At 39.8% G+C, this 18578-nt stretch overlaps 2 protein-coding genes across 14 annotated transcripts in view; one reads left to right on the top strand and one right to left on the bottom strand.

Moving 5' to 3' along the window:
• Golm1 (golgi membrane protein 1) overlaps positions 1 to 1700 on the top strand; it is a 50395-nt gene extending 48695 nt beyond the window's left edge. For all 8 annotated transcript variants that reach the window (XR_010045762.1, XM_003475066.5, XM_013158316.3 and 5 more), the window contains one exon: positions 283 to 1700. Coding sequence is in view for 7 of the 8 variants with exons in the window: in XM_003475066.5 (XP_003475114.1) it covers positions 283 to 353 (71 nt within the window). In the remaining variant the exon portion in view is untranslated. The remainder of the gene's footprint in view (positions 1 to 282) is intronic.
• Naa35 (N-alpha-acetyltransferase 35, NatC auxiliary subunit) overlaps positions 639 to 18578 on the bottom strand; it is a 69125-nt gene continuing 51185 nt past the window's right edge. For all 6 annotated transcript variants that reach the window (XM_063243765.1, XM_063243775.1, XM_063243768.1 and 3 more), the window contains exons 16-23: positions 16896 to 16994; positions 15974 to 16152; positions 12815 to 12951; positions 12012 to 12079; positions 10996 to 11136; positions 10510 to 10632; positions 7757 to 7837; positions 639 to 6946 (exon numbers count right to left, since the gene is read on the bottom strand). In XM_063243765.1, coding sequence (XP_063099835.1) covers positions 6887 to 6946; positions 7757 to 7837; positions 10510 to 10632; positions 10996 to 11136; positions 12012 to 12079; positions 12815 to 12951; positions 15974 to 16152; positions 16896 to 16994 — 888 coding nt within the window. In that variant the 3' untranslated portion in view covers positions 639 to 6886. The remainder of the gene's footprint in view (positions 6947 to 7756; positions 7838 to 10509; positions 10633 to 10995; positions 11137 to 12011; positions 12080 to 12814; positions 12952 to 15973; positions 16153 to 16895; positions 16995 to 18578) is intronic.

Here is an 18578-nt window from a genome sequence, read left to right as displayed (position 1 = left end):
TATACTGGGTTCGGCTTTTGGGACGTGTCTTTTACATCCTGTGTGAAGGCAATTTGTACACCTCTAGCATGCACTAGGACAACGGCTCGGCAGGTCTCTTATGTCCTGTTTTAAACAGTTACCACATTTTTGGGTATCTGAGCTTTTGCTAAATTTGTGTTGCTATGAGTAATACAGTCCTTTATATGAATTTCCAGAAACTCAGGAAATATGGGACCTGCTTAGGCTGGTTTCTCAAAGTACTTAATATTGGAATACTATACGGCTTTTTTTCCTTTTTAGTTTTTAACGCTGAGAAGAGACACATCATAAATTTATTTGATCAACGTGCAAGGCGGAATCATACACTCTGAATCAAAGTGGTATTGTGTACTTCATGTCGGGATTGAACAGATCGCTGCAAACCATTTATGAGTGACCGAGTTCCCAAAGCTGTGAAAATGTACACCTCAAGATGATTGTATGGGGTTAGTGTGTATTTCATGTATGAAAACTGGGACCGTCTCAGCAAACTGGGACACTTTTTCGGGGCACTTTTTGTCTGTCATAGGATGCCAGTTGGTCAAGCTTTTTTGGTAATGGGTATTTCATGAGACAGTCATAAATAGAATTCTCTTCCAATATGGTAGCAGTGGAGCTTCTTTATTCCAGAATATGTGTTTAAAAGAAAAAAAAAAAAGCTTGTAGGAGCCACCTGACAGGAAGCAGGCGGGCTGTGCAGCTCTGTCTGGCTGGGTTCCTGTACACTCCTGGTTCTGACCATCCCAGCCTGGAACACTGTGGACAGCAGCAGCAGCAGCAGCAGTTTAAACAAACCTGAATACAGAGCTATTGGTTGTTTTAAAAAGACTACTTGTGCATCAAGCCTCGTTGTTCTTGATGTATAAACACTACTGATCTGTAATTGGAACATTTGTGGTCTATCCTTACTTTGCTTACTTTTTGTATGTGTGGGCAGAACAAAACCATTAAGTACATGTACATTACCAAGAGGAGCAATGACTGAACTAGACTTCTGACAACAGGGGCCGAAACAGCTGGCCTCAGTCCCCCCACAGCAGGACAGGCCCCTGGCTCCTGCCAGAGTACAAGAACAAAGCTGCTTGAGGCTGAAGGATCTATAGTGTTACAAAATGGGGATGTCCATAAAGGCAAGAGAAATGCTGTGCTGTTTATCCTTGCACACTTAGCTCTGATAAATGACTCGGGAAATTGATTTAAAAATCAAAGGTGTTAATTTTGAAACACTGAATCACAGCCCAGTGACAATGACCATTAGGTTTGACTTGATCCTTCATACTGATGGTAAACAGGCTCTTATCACTTAGAGTCACACTGATGACTTTCAGGGAAGTGGTATGGGACAGTAGGAAGGGCCACAGGGATTATCTGGCTAGCACCCTCTTTTCCAAAGTGGATAATGGGGCCCAGAAAGCCAGGCGCATCTAGCTGCAGGGTCTACAGAGATAGGCCTTTGTGTGTGTGTGTGTGTTCATGTGATCGACTTCTTTAGCTTGTCCACATGAAAAGGCAACTGAAGAAAATACGGAAGTATCTAAGTAGGTTTTTGTCCCAGTTCTTTTTCACTCTCCCTTTGTGCCCTCAGTCTTAGGGCTGACATGAATTCTAAAGTTTTCTCAGTTGAAGTATTCACCTCATGTTTAATATGAGAAATAAAGTACTCTGTTCAACTTTTAAAAGTTTTTAGTTATTTTCCCTTTATAGCCTGAGATTCCTAGTCACCATTGCGGATAAAAACTGGTTTGCCTTAGATGGTTTGTGGGATGAGAGAGGGTATCAGTATAAATAAAAGTTAGCTATGCTGCTAACACAGCCTTTAAAAAGGTGCTGAAGCCTTGAGGAGAGTTCAGGTGAAAGCTTGAGCTTTACTCACTTGTCTCTCAAAAGACAGAGCAGGATGACAGTGGTGGGACCTCCAGAGTAATCATCCATGTGTGCCTGTGTCAGGAAGGAAACATTCACTTCCGTGTGTGTGTGGAGGGGGGGGGTGGGCGGGGCAATCCAACTCAAGGCTTTGTACACAACAGACAACCAGAAAACACCAGCATATTATAGCTCATTCTCTAAAACCGCTGCTGGTCGCATTTGAGTATCACTTCCTAGAGTAGTCCTGTGAACTCACCCAGTCTGCAGTCGCATTTCCTCCTGTAAAGAACCATCTTAACAATCTTGCTCTGATGATGTGAGAGGGCCTTGTTTCAAGTTATTTCAGAAGTTAACAGAGGCCATGTCTGTGCTTAAACAAAAGCACCGCACTGTCCTGGAATGTTAACTAATGTTTGAATTTTAAACAAGTTACAGGTACTGCTTCTAGTTCATAGAAGGGCTGCACTAATAACTACATCTTCCACCAATACCTGACTTTTTAAAATGGAAGACAGTGCAGAGGAATGAACTCTGATATACCAACTTGAATTTAGACACCTACTGCATGTATCAAACTGACCCATCTTCATCAGATTCTACTTTGCCAGACCTCCAGAAACCTTGTTCTTACCACAGGGTTACTCTTCTCCCAGATTCCCAAGCTCCTAAGGACTTTGTTTTAGCTTGTTTCCACCTACCATTGCTCACTGCCATTAGGACACGTGTTTACATTTTTTAAAACATCCACATGCCCCAGAGTGAGCAGGTGCTCCTGACTCACCACTTACTAGATAAAGTCCTCACAAGATGAAGTCCTTTTCCTCAAGTTTATACTATGATCTGGAAGACAAGATAGTTCTAGGTGTGTTTAGGAGGCACGGCCCTCCCTGAAGCATGACCTTCCCTGGGATGGGGCACTTCGGATGAAATGCCAAGGATGCCAGCAAAGTGGCCACAGTGGGGAGGCAATGTGGCTGTAGCGTGAGAAGCCAGAGGCAGAGGGGGCCTCTCTAGGGCTCCTGGTTGGCCAGGTCTACTGTGCGCAGGTTCACATCACGCTCCTTCAGCTCCATGCCGGCTCCTCCAATACTTGCATAGGGGTTCATTTACCACCTCCATCGCTTCACTCTGCGTCGTGGGTCTTTGCAGCCTCTGCCCCATGTCAAGAGCGAGCTCTCCATGTTGTCACCAGGAAGCTATACATACCCAGTGCAGTGGGCCCACTTAGGCCATTCTGTTCCTGGCCCTGTCACTATGCATTCTGTTCATTTTCCTCTAAGTCCCCTGCAGGCATTTCCAGTGACTGGAAACAGTCAGGAAAGGAAGAAGGCAAGCAGATTCCTGACACATGTTTCAAAGAAGCTGCTCTGACCAGCATTTATAGTGCTGGCCAGAAAACTATGTGAAAAAGTGAACTGACTACAAACTTACACAGTGGTAGCCCATGCCTGTCTCTTAAGGGGCCTCTCCCTTCCCCAGCCCACTTTTTATAACTGGACCATCTCCAGCATACCTCTTGGGAGCCCTGTCAGGCTTGGCACCATTTCTGTGCAGCTGCACCACCCCACACACAGCTACACCTATGGCCACTCAGTCCTTCATGCATCTCCATCTTGGACCGCAGCACCTGCCATCTTCACCAGGACATCCAAGACAGCACGGAGTTAAAACGATCCTCATAACCTACATAAGCAAAGGGCACCTGATTTGTCCAGTTGCCAAAGCCAAAAAACTGAGCCGATTTCCATATGATAAACCCACCTCCTCATTAACTACTTCCTGTTCCCTGTACTAAACCATCTGATCCCATCCATTTGTCTACCTCCCCTCTTAGCCACAACTGTCACTAAGAACATTGTTACTCACATCCCTGCATCCAGCCCTGCCCTACCTGAGCCAATCATAGGTAAGCAGGTGTGAGTTGAGCCCATCAGTTCCCTCATTGAAGCTTTCAGCACTAGCAGAATGAAATCCAGATCCTTTAGCCTGGCTTCTGGCTCAGCGTCCTTCTATTCCCCCATCTAGCACACCTTGGACAACCAATACCTTCAAACCTTCAGGACTCAGGAAGACGGACTTTCTCTGTACCATTCAGTATGAACTAGTTCTATACTCACGCCTTAGCTTTCTGTTACTATAATGAAATACCTGAGATAATCAACTTAAGAGGAGTGAAGGGTTTCAAATACAGCCCATGGTTGTTTGGCTCTATTGTTCTGGGTTTGCATTCAGTGGAGTATATCATGGCAGGAGTCTGACATGGAGGTCTGTTTACCTTATGGCAGTCAGAAAGTGACAAGAAGGGGTGAGGGTCCCAGGTCCCAACAGCATACCCCCCCAGTGACCCAGCTTCCTCCCAGTAGCACCACCAGCTGGTGGGAAAGCCTTTAAGCACATGGGGACATTTAAGATACAGACCAGTGATGGCAGAATTTTAGAGGCCAGAGCCCAAAACCAACTTATGTATTGTAAAATGCTGACACTGCAGTTATACTTGAATATTGAGGTTTTAGTTTAGAAAACTCATACGGTAACATCTTTTGTCTTGAAAACACGGTGACACTCATGCCATAGGTGTATCTTCCTTTTCTTTTTTTTTGTTTTTGATATCATAAGTGGTAGATGTTTTAAAATGCAAAGAAGCAACTACAGTGACACCTTGGTCGTTGAATTCAATTTGTTCCAAATTCATGTTCAAATATTGAAAAGTTCAAGAAATGAACATATTTTTCCTTAGAAATGGAAAACTAATTGGTTCTGAGGCCCAAAATTACACTTGTAAATTCATCTTCCCAGGACTGTAACACATTTCACAATGATTTCTTTATGGCTCTCAAGAGTTTTTCTCTTAACTTTACTGTTATCAGTAACTTTCTTTGGAGCTATGGTTACCGTATTTTATGAAAATAAAGCACACAAAAAAGGGCACAGTGACAAATATTTTAACATATTAACAAAAGCACTGTTATGTTGTCTGGGTAAGAGCCGCACTCAGACTGAAGTGTCACCCTTTTGTGTCCATGGTGAGAGAGGACACGTTACTCCGCTGAACAGATTTTTTTTTTTCAAATTGGGTTTTCTTCAAACTTTACTGTTTAAGTAGTAGAAACTTTAAGCTTGGAGCTGTCTGATAACTGGGTTGTATCACACTATTTTTCTAGCTAAAAATCTGCTAGAAGAAACAACACTTGAAAAGCTATCAGTAACATACACTAATCTGCTTTTTAGCTGATAACAATTTAACTGCAGCACGCTTTAAGAACCACTTCAAAAAGAAAATGCAGATGTTCTTAATTACATACCACTCTCTTAATTATACACCACTCTTAATTATACACCAGTGACAGTCACCTGCAGCAGGTGATCCAATCAGACACTGCAGCTAAGAAGTGCCACCATAACTGCACTGATCCCTACAGGTGGCTTCTTTCATTTTCTGCTCTGAAGGATATGTACTTTAGATTTCACATCCTGGCCCGAGATGGAGGAATAATTTCTCAGCTTCCTAACTTGCCTCAGGCCTTTCTGGTTACTTCAGAATGTCAGTGTTTTTTGTATTTCTTCTTTGCTGCTTTTGTTTCTCCTATTGCCTATTTCCTATTATTCCTCTACTGTTTTCTGTGTTCTACATTTAGAAAGCGCCAACTACTAACAGTGCTGTTTTCCTTCTCAGCAAATGTGAGCTTTTTTTCTTTTTGTTAGTTCAAGTTTCTGTTGTACAGGCCATTTTTCTCTAAGACTTGTGAAATCTCAGGCTGCCTATGAGAGGGTCCTGGTTAGGACAAGGGTTGCCACTTGGAAAGGAAGCCAGACATTTCATTCATGGAATGGCAGGGTCAGGAACACCCCTACCCTATCATCTTCTTTCACTGTGGGAGGCACAGTCAGGTTAGCTGCTTCAGTTATTTTCAGGAAGAAGTGTGAATACCATGTTTTCAAGAATGATGTCAAGGAGCTAGGGATACAGCTCATTTGCTTAGCATACACAGGTTGGACCCATTATCATCAAAACGAAACAAAAAGGTGGCATATCAGTTAAACCTTATCATAAAAACTGAAAAACTCACTAATCTCAGGCCATACTACAGAAGCCAGCTTAAGCCAGTGTACCTCATTCAAATAGTACTATTCCTTTAGAAAACAAAAACAGAAAGCCCTGAAAACTTGGGACAGCTGCCCCCAAACTTCTGAAGGAGGCACAGGGAGAATGAAGGACAGGGCAGGGCCGCTGGCACTGAGCACTCACAGGGACAGTTGGGGTGAAGCAGTGTTCGAATCAGAGGATAGGAACAGACCCCCCCACCAGAGTACATGTCATGGATTAAAGTGAAGACAAAGGAAAGAAAAAAGATACCACAGTTAAGGCCAGACATCCCCTACCTTTTCTGCATCACCAGTAGACAATGTTCACTCTTTAAAATGTGCCAAAGGTAACAAAAGATTTTTAAAAATCGGTTAGTCTCCTTTTATAGCTCAGAGACCCCCAAAATGCTTTTAAATGTATCTCACCAAAAAAAAAAAAAAAAAAAAAAATCTCACATGACAGTTTAACAAATCCTACGATTTGAAAAACCTTTTGAACAATTTTGTACTACTAAACAAAGAGCAAACAGCTTCAGTTCGTACTATGTTTCAAGTGGTACTGTCTCTCATCTCCAGCAGTACATTTTTTTTGTCAAGAAATTTATTAGCCTTTACAAACACTGTTTTCACTCATTCATAAAAAATGATTTATGATTAAATCTGTAATAAAACCATGTAATGTTCATTAAATCATTCAGTAAGACTGGTTTCATCCACGGAACATAATAAACCACTTTAAAACAGCAGTTTCATTCATGTCATGTAAGGCGGTCAAACTAAAAGTATTCTTTACGTGGGTTGTCACCCCAGAAATTCGTTTCACTTCACGCTGTGTGGTGAGACTGATGGATATATCCTCTAAGAGTGGAATCTGAAAGTAGATTCTATCTCTTTGTGGTCATGTTTTCAGTCTCTTTCAAACAAGTTTCACAACAGGAAAGTATTTGTGAATAGAGAAATCAAATTCGGGAGGAACCTATAAAGAAAATCAGAAAGTCAATATATCTACAAGTAACCATGCAATCAACAGAGTAAGTACTATTTTTAAGTTTTTTTTTTTGTGTGTGTGTTTTCAGAAACAAGGAAACACAGGAGATTTAAAAGTTAATTTAGACAGGCCTTATGGTACTGCCTACAATCCCAGCACAAGAGGCTGAGGGAGGAGGATCACCATGAGTTTGTGGCCAGTCTACATTACACAGTGAGTTGAAAACCAGCCTGGATTACATACATAGTGAGACTCTGTCTCAAAAAACCAAGAACAAAACAAAAAGAAGCAAAACAAACTAACAAAATGGCTGAATGACAAGAAAAAAGCCAGGAACTAACCTGGAGGAAAAAAGCAACTGACTTATTTCAGTTATCAGAAAATACACTCACTATTTTCTACCTCCCAGGGAATAGATAATAATAAAGGAAAATAGACTTACATTATAGAAAGAAACTCAAGTTAAATCAGATGATGGCAAATTTTTAGTTTCCATAGACAATAAAATGAGACTCAGTAAAGGAGGGCAGGACAGAAGCCAGCCAGAAAACAGGAAAAAGCCAACAGGCTGGATATAAGGGGCGCCTCCCAGGCAGCCTCCTCTTCAAGGCACAAGGTAGGACTTGCTTGTTAGCTAACAAGCTGCCGCCATCCCACTGAAACAACCTGACCAAGAAAACCAACACACTCCCATCTTTGAGCCAGTAAAGAAAAAGACTTTGCAGTGTTTTAACTTTTTCTACAATAATTATGTATCTCATTGAAAATATTTTAATAATTTCCCAACAGTGTACTTACCTTTGACTCCTTTTTGTGTCCTCCTGCTAGTAACTTCATAACCACAAAATTGGGTTTGGCGACCTTTAAAATTCTATTGATCTACAACATGAACATTAAATTACCATAACAGAAAACTCAGTCAAATTTTCTTTATATTACAGATACAAGTGGGAATGTGGCATAAAGGAAGTACTGAATTTAATAATAAAGGCACACTAAAATAATAAGCACTTTCTAACAAACAGAAAAGGGCTTTTATGTCTTGCTCTCCTGGACACAGAAGACCTTTAGCTGCTGCATCCTGTGAAGGCAGTGGAGGGCAGTGCTCAGAGCACAGACACCAGGGTCAGGCTGTGCATTTGCAGACTGCAGCTTTGCCAATGACTACCTATGAACTCTCCCAAGTTTCCCAACCCTTCCACTCCTTGCCCCACGAGCTCTGTTGTGAGGACTGTGCTATACAGTGAAGCTCTGGTCAACCACAGGCACACGTGCAACACTTTAACAGTAGTCCCAGAGGACACCCCCACACTGCTTTAGTTTGTGTAAGTGTGGTAGGATGTTCACACAGCAACAGCTTTGCCTACAATGCATTTCTCAACACAGTCTTGTCCTTAAGTGATGTATGACTACAGTAAGAGCTGAAAACTGCCTAGAGGTATTTGTATCCTTTGATTACATGACTTTTGACTAGCACTGATCTAAACAGTTTCCATGGACACAGGAGTAGCAATGGAATGGAATGCTGGCTCTCTCAAGAGACCAATCCAGGAAGTCCCCACTACTGCCCTCTTCAGAATTGCAAGTTCAGGACCAGTTGCTTCTCAACTCCAGGTAGACACTCAGCTGCTTTAAGTAATAACTCCATTATGTGTCTAATGAGGACCTCAAAATTTACTCATCCAAATCTGCCTGGCACCCTGCTCCCCTGCTCCACTGGCAGCCTTGTCTACATGAATCAGTCCATCCAGCTGCGAACACCAAAACCCCTAATGTCCTCCTTGACTCCTCTCTTCTGCTAACATCCCACATCTGATCCACCAGTAGCCCCAAAGGCTGGATCTTAAAACACACAGAAAGAGCAATCACTGTGGATGCCCTCGATTGCCGCACCTCTCACCTGGATCACTGTCACGGTCCCTCCAGAAATGACTCTCTGGACACCACCTCTTATCCTACTACAGTCTATTTTTAGCACAAGGCCAGACTGATCCCTTAAAATCTCCTCTGCTCAACCCCTCCCACAGTGCGCTCGCTTGCTTTCCCATTCCAGTCACACCAGTTCTTCAAATCCTCATAGCTTTGGGAAGATTTGCTTCTTTGACTTCAAAGATTCTCTTAAAAGCTACTGTGTTGACAAATGCCCATGGCTTGGGATTTAGCCAGTGGCAGAACACTTGCATCCATGTGCAGTATCATCACTGAAAAATGTAGCATTTATTTCCAACCATAGTTTGATTTTTTTATCATGTTCTTATAATATATGATATAACTTACTTTACTGCTTATAATTCAGTATCCCCTCCTCATCCCAGCCTATAAGGGTTAAGATTCTAGTCTTAAAAAAAAAAATTCTAGTCTTTATTTTTGATTGGAGTTACAATAGGTGCTCAATAATACATCAAATACATCATTTATTATGGGTACCTCCTTTAAATTCATATTACCACTTCCTTTAGAAGGTGGTCTCACTTCTGTAAGACACTCAGCTCTCTTCCCAAGAAGCAAACAATAATCATGTATCTTTCCACAGATACACTTTCCTCTAAGAAAACACTAGTAGTTTTCTTGGTCCCTTTTTGAACAAAATGGTGGTACACAAAAACACTCTATGGTACTTTCTTTTTAAATTCTGAAGTCCTGAAGAGCATTCCACTATGACGCATAAAGCTCTTTCTCGTCCTGAAGACTACAGCTTTCCACAGGACACACCACGATTCACCTGGCAGACCCCTGCAGAGGAACGTTAACATTTCTCTCACTTTTGCCACTAGAAATCCTGGTGCAATGATATATGTATTCACACTTTCCCTCACCTCCTGTATATGCATATGGATCTACAAGATATGGCCCAAGAAGCAGCACTGCTGAGCATAAGCATCTGTGGTTTTTAACAGATCATGGCACAGTACCCCTCCATGGAAGTAGTTCCCAAGACATATACTTCCCAAAGTATGTGTTATTATTTTTAAGATTTAGATATCTTGGGGCTGCGGATTTAGATCATTGACATAAGCACCTGCCTGGCAAGTGCAAGGTCATGAGTTCAATCCCCAGTACCAAAAAAAAAAAAAAAAAAAAAAAAAAAAAAAAAGATTTAGATATCTCAAACTCTTTGAAACAACAATAGCCTTAAGCAGTCAAGTGGAAAATGTTCTTGTGATAACTGGTCATATTAGTTTTGAAAATTAATATTTAACAAAATTAAATTGGTGGGCTGGGGATTTAGCTCAGCAACATAAGCACCTGCCTTGCAAGTATGCGGTTGTGAGTTTGATCCCAGTACCAAAAATAAATAAATAAAAATTAAATTGGCAAAACTACTGGCAAAAAACATGACAGGTTCTGCTTACTAACACTATAAAGTTGATTAGTATAGTTCTCTTTCATCTCGTAGTAAGGTATGTTTTTTTTTAAACTTTTTATCAGTACCAGGGATTGAACTCACAACTGCCTGCTTGCAAGGCAGGTGCTTATGCCACTGAGCTAGGTCCCCAGCTCCAAGGTATCTGTTTCTTGCCCCCTTAGAATTATAATGAACCCAGTCTTACCTCATGGTCTGGGTTGGGGATATTTTCCAATATCATTTTTGCCTGCTGAAAGTGCTTACTAGCTGCCACGTATAGCTCTGGAGACTGAGGAGGTGGACTGTATTTATTGAGGTCAGACATTTCCTGAAAAGAAAAAGAACATTATTCAAAATATGTCTAATGTGAAAAAACTAAAAAATTTTTTAATTGTTACGAAGTCTATACGATCAATTCATATAAAACATTCAGCCTATATTCCTGTTTTTCCCAATGTAATACTCAATTCTTCATACTTTTATACCACCTCATAATTGCATTACTTAAGTAACTGTTAGTGCAGTTAGGATATGCATCAAAGCAAATAGTTCTCACACTACAGTTGCTACTTTTAACACCTGCCCCAGGTATTCTGACTACATATTTTAACACAGTGATTGGGCACATTAGCACATTTCTAAGAAAGTGTGAGACCAAGGATCATACAGTGGCCTCTGTGTGCAGGTTCACCTTGAACTGTAGGTAGTGCACTGGTGGCGGGGTCATCACACTATTGAAGGGAGCAAACCTGTGCTCATATCGAACTTGTTCACTATCGAGCTCAAACTTGGGTTTGCGTACTTTGCCGTCCATGTCAAATGCTACCATGGTCTAAAAAAAAAAAGGAAATTAAGAAAAAAGGAGAAAAGCAACATAAAAACAGGACCATCATCATTTTAATACAGAACAGAAAGCAAAAACCCAGCTTTGTATGTATAGTTAAAAACAACTGATAGCTCAGCAATCAGAAACAAGAAAAACTGACTTCTTGGTATTCATTTTTATTTCATGTGCTATGCTTTATGCAAAAAAAATTTTCAAGCTCCAGCACTCATTGTATTACTGTGTTGCTACAGGATGCACACACTTTTCTTCCATGCCTCATGCTTTTCAGTAGCTTTGAAACCTTCAAGTAATCGCTTCTGAGGAAGTGACTAGCACATTCAAACAGGTCTTGTTTTTCATCTTTTTTTTTTTTAATTGGTACCAGGGATCGAACTCATGACCCCCTGCTTGCAAGGCAGGTGCTTATGCCACTGAGCTAAATCCCCAGGCCCCAGTTCTTGTTTTTCAAATACCCTTTGACTTTATATATCTTCATGTAATCTGTCCAACTTAATTCTCAGCAGCTGCTGAAAATGCCTACTTTTGTTTATATCGTCTGAAGTGCAGCCCACACCCTTCCTCATATATCAGTAAAAACCCTAATGTACTCCCTTCCACAAAACTTCCTGGTCACCAGTGAGAAACAAGCTCTTCTCTTTTGTTTCTCCATATTTGGCAAATGCCTGTCTGGCACTGACCAGGCCTGTCAAACAAGGACCAATGGACATAGTGTTTGACACAGCAAAGTTTCAAAAGCTTGCTGAAAACACCTAGACTTGAAAAAAGGTAACCTTCAAGTAGGTGGGAAGTAAAGATGAAATAATCTGGAAAGAATCATAAAAAGAGTTCATTTAAAATAAACTAAGTTTTCAACAACTTACTTTAAACATGCCAGCACACATGTTCTGATATGCTTGGCTCATTGTGATCTCCCGGCTCAATGGACGAACTGTAATCAAGAGAAAACTCTCTTTACTCTTTTTCCCCCTGTTTCTTGAATTATTACAGGAGAAAAATTTTAAATATTCCAACTTGTTTACTAATTGTGAACTTCAGTTTGCCCCTGCACGCTAAATTGTCTTTTGACCCAAATACAACTGAAAAAGCTAAATGACTGTGTTCCCAAAATAACGCTATAAAATTCAAATATGAAGTTTCAATTTTCTTGACTTCACCATATGAGACCCAAGCCATGAATACAGTCATTCACTGACTCATGGAACCTATTTATCTTAAGGAAAAAGCACACTGTGGAGCAATATCTATACCATCCCCTACAAGAGTGGACACTCCTCTCCCCATGGCCTTTAGGAGCTCTGTGTAGCACCAGCCTACATCCAGTGCAACCACCAGGCTCTAAATCAAGATGAGCACCTGCTGAGCTCTTCAGCTCTCACCATGGTCTCCTGCTGTTTTGTTCCCTAGCCTACCTTGTTTCATGTGACTAATTCTTAATCTAAGATCCTCTCATACACACAACAGCAAAGAAAGGAACCCAAAAGACTTCTATTAAAAACCTGGGATTCAGCTTCGACCTTCCAATTTCTGAGGGGATGAAGGATGAAAACTAAAATATAATGACTAACTCATCCATTACAACTCATGAGAAGCTCTCTACTCATTATTCTGTTGAAAGTAAAATACACTCCAGTAGTATTTCTTAAGTTTAGACAGTCCACCGAACCTTTCTTTTTTTTCTTTGTTTTTTTACTGCTCCGGCCTTTCTGCTGCTCTTCCATTATCCTTTCCTCGGCCATCTGAGAGCCATCAGCACGACTCAATGTGGACATCAACCATGCATAAAGGAATTCGGAGAGGTACCTTAAAGGATGTAAAATGTTAGTTAACAGAGCTGTCTAAGTGACATAGCTCTATCAACATGTGTTAGTAACAATAGTATTTTCTTCAATTTATTTTCACCAGAAACCAGGCCCTCAAATCCACAAAGCTCCCACCTTCAGCCACCATGAGTATATTTCATGAGGCTTTAAGCACTTAAAAAGATCATCCAATTTGGTAATAGATTAGATCTCATAAGAAATGATGTATTAAAAGTGACTACCTTTCCCTTTCAACATTTTACAACTTTTCATGACTTGTTTTATATATATATATATTCAAACAAATGCACATTAAATTGTTTTTCAATAACAAATCATATTTCACTATGGCCAATTAATATTTTCTTTGCCTATTAATTGCAATGTAAGTGAAATATATATAGGTACAGCAAGTAAATTCGGCAAATGACAAAAGAACAGCATTCTAAAGAATTAAGAACCATTAAAATAAAAGAAAACTATTCTAAAAAATTAAGAACATTCGGGGCTGGGGATTTAGCTCAGCGGCATAAGCACCTGCCTTGCAAGCAGGCCGTCGTGAGTTCAATTCCCGGTACCAATTAAAATGAAAAAGACAAAAAAAAAAAAAAAAAAAGAAAAAAAGAAAAAAATTAAATTAAGAACATTCAAGCTTGTAATTTACTTGTTTTTCAATAAATAAAATGTTAAGGAATATTCTATCAGATACTTAACTTTTTCAGGTATTTAAATTAATCAACATACTCCACAAAGTCAGAAAAGTAGTTCAAATCTAAGATATCAATATATGTATCTTATAATAATAATAAGTAATAAAATTAAGGACCACTAATAAAAATAAAAGATCTGTAAGAGGTGCCTAATTCCCAAATTTCCAGAAAGTTGTAAAACAGGTTATAACATTAGAATACATTATAGAACAGTATTTTAAAGCAAAACAAAAACTATTCAAAAACCATGTAGTACTTAGGCTGAACTGATGCCAAGCAAAGCACTATAATTCTTTGCAGGTAAGGCAAAATGGGAAACGTAAATAATTTCTGAATTTAGGAAAAGCTTTTATTATAATGTTCTTTCATAAGATATAAATGGACTTTTCCTCCAACACACTCTGAAATTTGAGGCTCTATAACCTGCATCCTAACTTGAGGAAAGATTGCTATTATGAAACAACAAAGTGCTTTGTGTCTTCAGATCATCTAACTCAGCACAAATGCATGAAACATTAGCTGACAGGATTCAGCACCCCCCTCTCAAACACCAGGCAACCAGTCAGCTTTAATTCAAGTATTTTATCAGCGTGAGACACACTGTTAAGGAGAGTTAGAATGCTGATACTATCACTGGTTCTCAAATGTCATCTGTGGGCCTGTGGCAATATCCCCTGGCAACTCCTTAGAAAAAGTAATGGCTGGGCCCCCCACCCCTTGACCTCCTGACCCCAGGAACTGTGGGAACTGAACCCAGCAAGTGATTATGATGCATGTTAATGGTTAAGACCATACACATAAAAAATAAAAGGTTTAGGAGCCAAGACATATCTCAGCGGCACAGTGCCTGCATGGCAAGTGTAAGATGCTGAGTTCAATTTCAAGTACCAAAAACAAACAAACAAACAAACAAAAAGACTATTTTGGGAAAACACAGGTGTCCATTTTGTAATTTTAAAACCAAAAAACAATTCAGAGTATTTAAGGTCACATGAGTATTTATAGGGAAGAATTAAGTTTCTTTTATTAACAAGAAATGAAACTGCTTATGTATGTATGCAGACATACCTGTAATAGAGTGCCTATCATTCATTTGCTGAATTAAGATCCTAATTCTTTGAACAAAGCAGTGTATGAAAATTATACTAAGAAGTGGAAAGAAAAAGCTTGCAATTAGCTGCTTCAAGTGACAGAGAACTCTAACATGTTTGCCTATCAAAGAAACCACCAGAAATACATACTATAGGCTAATAACAAAACGTTATATAACCAACATTTAGTAACAGCCATTTATTATGTATAAGAGCTGGAAAAATACAACATAAATCTATTAAAACAGTCACTGCTCAACTACCAATTTTCTTGAGTTTTCTGTTAAAAGCTCATGCTATTCTGCTCATGATAAAAATGTCAACACAGAATTACTTTTTTCTTCTGAGTAACAACTCCAGAGAATACATACTTTAAGTTAAATTTAAATGAGTTTAAATGGAAAACTATATTAAAGTCTAATATACCAAATTTCGGTGTTTGTGATGGGGGACCAGGTCATCATTAGCTTAAAATTACTTTCATAACTTGCCTCTTTAAGGAAGATTCAAGATACCTCAATCCATTAATGCTAACTTTTCTTAAATTATTTGGACAGGTTTTTCATGCCCAAGCCATCCTCCAACACCCTGCTCCTCGGTTTTTCTATCTTGTTCACTGACACAAGGGAAGAACTATTCTGCATCTTTTACTGATTTCCAAAGTACTGAAGCAAAGCCTCGGGGCCACAAAATAAACAGTTCTGCTCTCAGTGGTTACCCTGGCTGTGACCTCTTCTGAAAAGGAAGATCTGGCTCCAGTCTGAACTTCCAGTCAGTCATGAACATACAGCTACTCCCTCGTCCACAGAAGTCAGGGCACAACACGTTTTCAATCTTGTTTTCTGTGCTGCCTAGGCTGGCCTAGAATTTATAAGCCTCCTCACCTCAGTCTTTCAAGTAGCTTGAACTACAAATTGTACCACCATGCCCAGCTCGTAAAATGTGTTAATTTCTCTCCACAGAACCACATAAAAGATCCCCAATTAATCCTTATTTTTGGAGAAATTTTTAGATAGATATTAAAATGGCTGAGAAAATGTGCACAGTGTTATGGTAGTAAAGATGCTCAAGTTGATTTAATTTTCAAGAGTTATTTTCTCAACTGTCCCACAACTAAAGCACTAAATGAAAAAGTACCATAAAATTAGTTTGTTCTATAGATGCTCTCTCAGATCTGATCCATTTTATGGGCCACCAACTGTAACTAAAATTGTTCTCTTACCAGTATATGTAGTAGTACTCATGCATGCTGTAGAGTTCCAACTCAAAGCCACTTAGAAGATACTGTATCATGATTCGAAGGTTATGATACAGGACCCATGTCCCCAAACAGGCCAAATGCTGTCTTTGGGGTTCTTGTTTCAATAACATAGTGTGAAGTGCTGCATCGACCTTCTCTGCCTATCAAAATAAAACGGAACATTGACTTCCTTTTAGGTAACAGAAAATGTTAACTATGAACAGAGAAGCTGGTTGTGATGGGGCCCCAGCACCTGTAATCCCAGCACACTGAGAGGCTGAGGAAGATTACAAGTTCAAGTCTAGCCAGGGCAACTGTGCAACTTAGGGAGTCCCTGTCTCTAAACAAACAACAGAGAAGGGCTGGGATGAGGCTCCATCCCACTACCATGGCTAGTACCACCATTTAAAAAAAAAAAAAAGGCAGAAGATTCAAGTCTTACCCCTAAAGGAATCACACTTTCAAATGTATTTTACTAGGTTTGCATGCAGAGTTTAGTAATAAACACTGTCTACATACTCCTTACAGTAAAAAAGACATCGATTATAAATAAAAATAAAAAATTAATTGAAGAGCTTTAGTCATATTGCAGGTGCTACAACATAAATTAACCTTAAAATGAATATATTTTTATTACAATGTAAACTTGCTTTATAGTTCTAAACACGTTACATGTTTTATCCTGATTATCAAAGAATTACTTAACATATATATCAGCTTCATCATTATTCTATTTTTCTCATAAATTTTTCTTTGGTATGTGAAACCATTAAATTTTAAATGAAAAGCAAATATCATAAGGAAAAATTAAATATTCAAAATACTGTTGTAAAGAATTATTTTTAAAAATCTAGGCAAAGTGTGAAATTATTTAATTTTAGAAAAAAAGGAACTTGGCTCTTACCTCATCTTGCAAGGTTGCAAACTCCTCGAGAATATGCCCAAGCTTATCTCTCTGCCGTGCTCTATTATGTCCATGGATTTGAATAAGACTACAGAATGGCTGGAATACACATACAACTTGTTTACCATCAATATGAAAATTTCCTTAAAGAACAACATTCCAAGTTCTCAAAATCTGGCTTAATGAAAAGAGCTAGATCCATACCCATTTGAGACAACAGCACAATCATCACGGCAACAGTTCAAAACTGCCCTGATAATGCATACCTCCCTCTTCCCAGCAGCCCCTATTGCTTCTCCCTTCCAAGTCTGTGCCAAAGCTTAGGCATGTAACGGTTTACCCAATCCCCTGCACTCTCACAAAACAATCAGCTCACATCAAGCCCCAGAGCCCTACCCCCATCAGAGTCTATAATGCAAAACCTGCCCTTTGTCTGTTGTAGAGAGCCATCACAGCCCTCTGTGTGGTGAATCCCTCTGTGTCCCTTCCTCATTAAACTCTTTTCCTGTCTAGTAGTCTTCTCTTCTCTAGATATTAAGAGTACAAACTTTCTATTCAATCAAAAAGATGTTGTGTATGTAAGAATCATGCTTATGTAGGTTTTTTTTTTTTTTTTTTTTTTTTTTTTTACACAAGTGTTTGTTCCTCAAGAACTCAACACCAGCATTTATCAGTAGCAAGAAAAAAGTGGCAGGCTGGTGATTTAGCTCAGGGCTACAATGCCTGCTTGGCAAGCATAAGGTTCTGAGTTCAATTTCTGGTACCAAAAAATTTTTTTTAAAAAAAGCGGCTGTTAGGTCTGAGAGAAGGGAGAGGAGGAGAAGAGAGAGAGAGGAAGAAGTCCGTGGGAGGAATGGAGTGGACGGCCGTGAAAGTAGTGGGCAGCGGTGACTTTATTTCAGGAATGCCAGGAGAGGTCCCCCTCCGCCGGCCCGGGCGCAGCCTCTCCACTGCACCCGGGGCCGTGGTTAACACGGGGAGAGGAGACTGGCGCGCTGGCTGCTGGAATCCGGCGATCTCTCTCTGGCGATCTCTCTCTGGGACACGTGGCATGGGGGAATATAAATGGCCTAAGCTTAGGGCAGTGCCCTAAGGCCATTAGAGATGTACCGGTATCTCATTGGCGCAGAGGTTTAGCGCCAGAAAGCAGGTTCCTAGGGAGGGATATAGGATTACAGTCAAGTTTATAGGGGGCGGGGGGAGGCAGGAGTTTCTAACTTAGCTGCAGCCTTTCCTGGTTACAGTGTTTGGTCTGGGCCAGCAACTCTTCCAGCGGCAATTTGTTAAACTTGTTTTCATACAGCAAACATATCTCCCTTCAATCTTTAGTTATCTTCCTGTAACTTCAAGAGGACAACTTTTCTGTTTAGGCTAAGAGGAAACATTCCAGGCTGTTGTTTCTGTGCCACTTTAAATATTCCAGAATGGAAGGAAAATGGCAAGTATGAGCCCAGCCCAGCTAGAAATAATCACTATGATTAAAACTTAAAAAAGAAAAGAAAAAATACAAGCCTTCTGATTTTCTTTTGGTCACTATACTTTCTTACATGTATTCAATAAACAGCCTTAGGCCTCGAAGAGTGGCTTGCTTGAGTTCCCTAAGATAAATGCTTATATAATTAAGAATATCATTTTCATAGAATTCTAATTATTAAGGTAGTACTAAGATAAGCATATAAGAAT

This window comes from Cavia porcellus, unplaced genomic scaffold (assembly GCF_034190915.1).
Source record: "Cavia porcellus strain 051 isolate PalLab524CR breed Dunkin Hartley unplaced genomic scaffold, mCavPor4.1 scaffold_2, whole genome shotgun sequence".
In the NCBI taxonomy this organism is placed as follows: Eukaryota; Metazoa; Chordata; class Mammalia; order Rodentia; family Caviidae; genus Cavia; species Cavia porcellus.
This window is presented reverse-complemented; position numbering and strand designations above follow the sequence as displayed.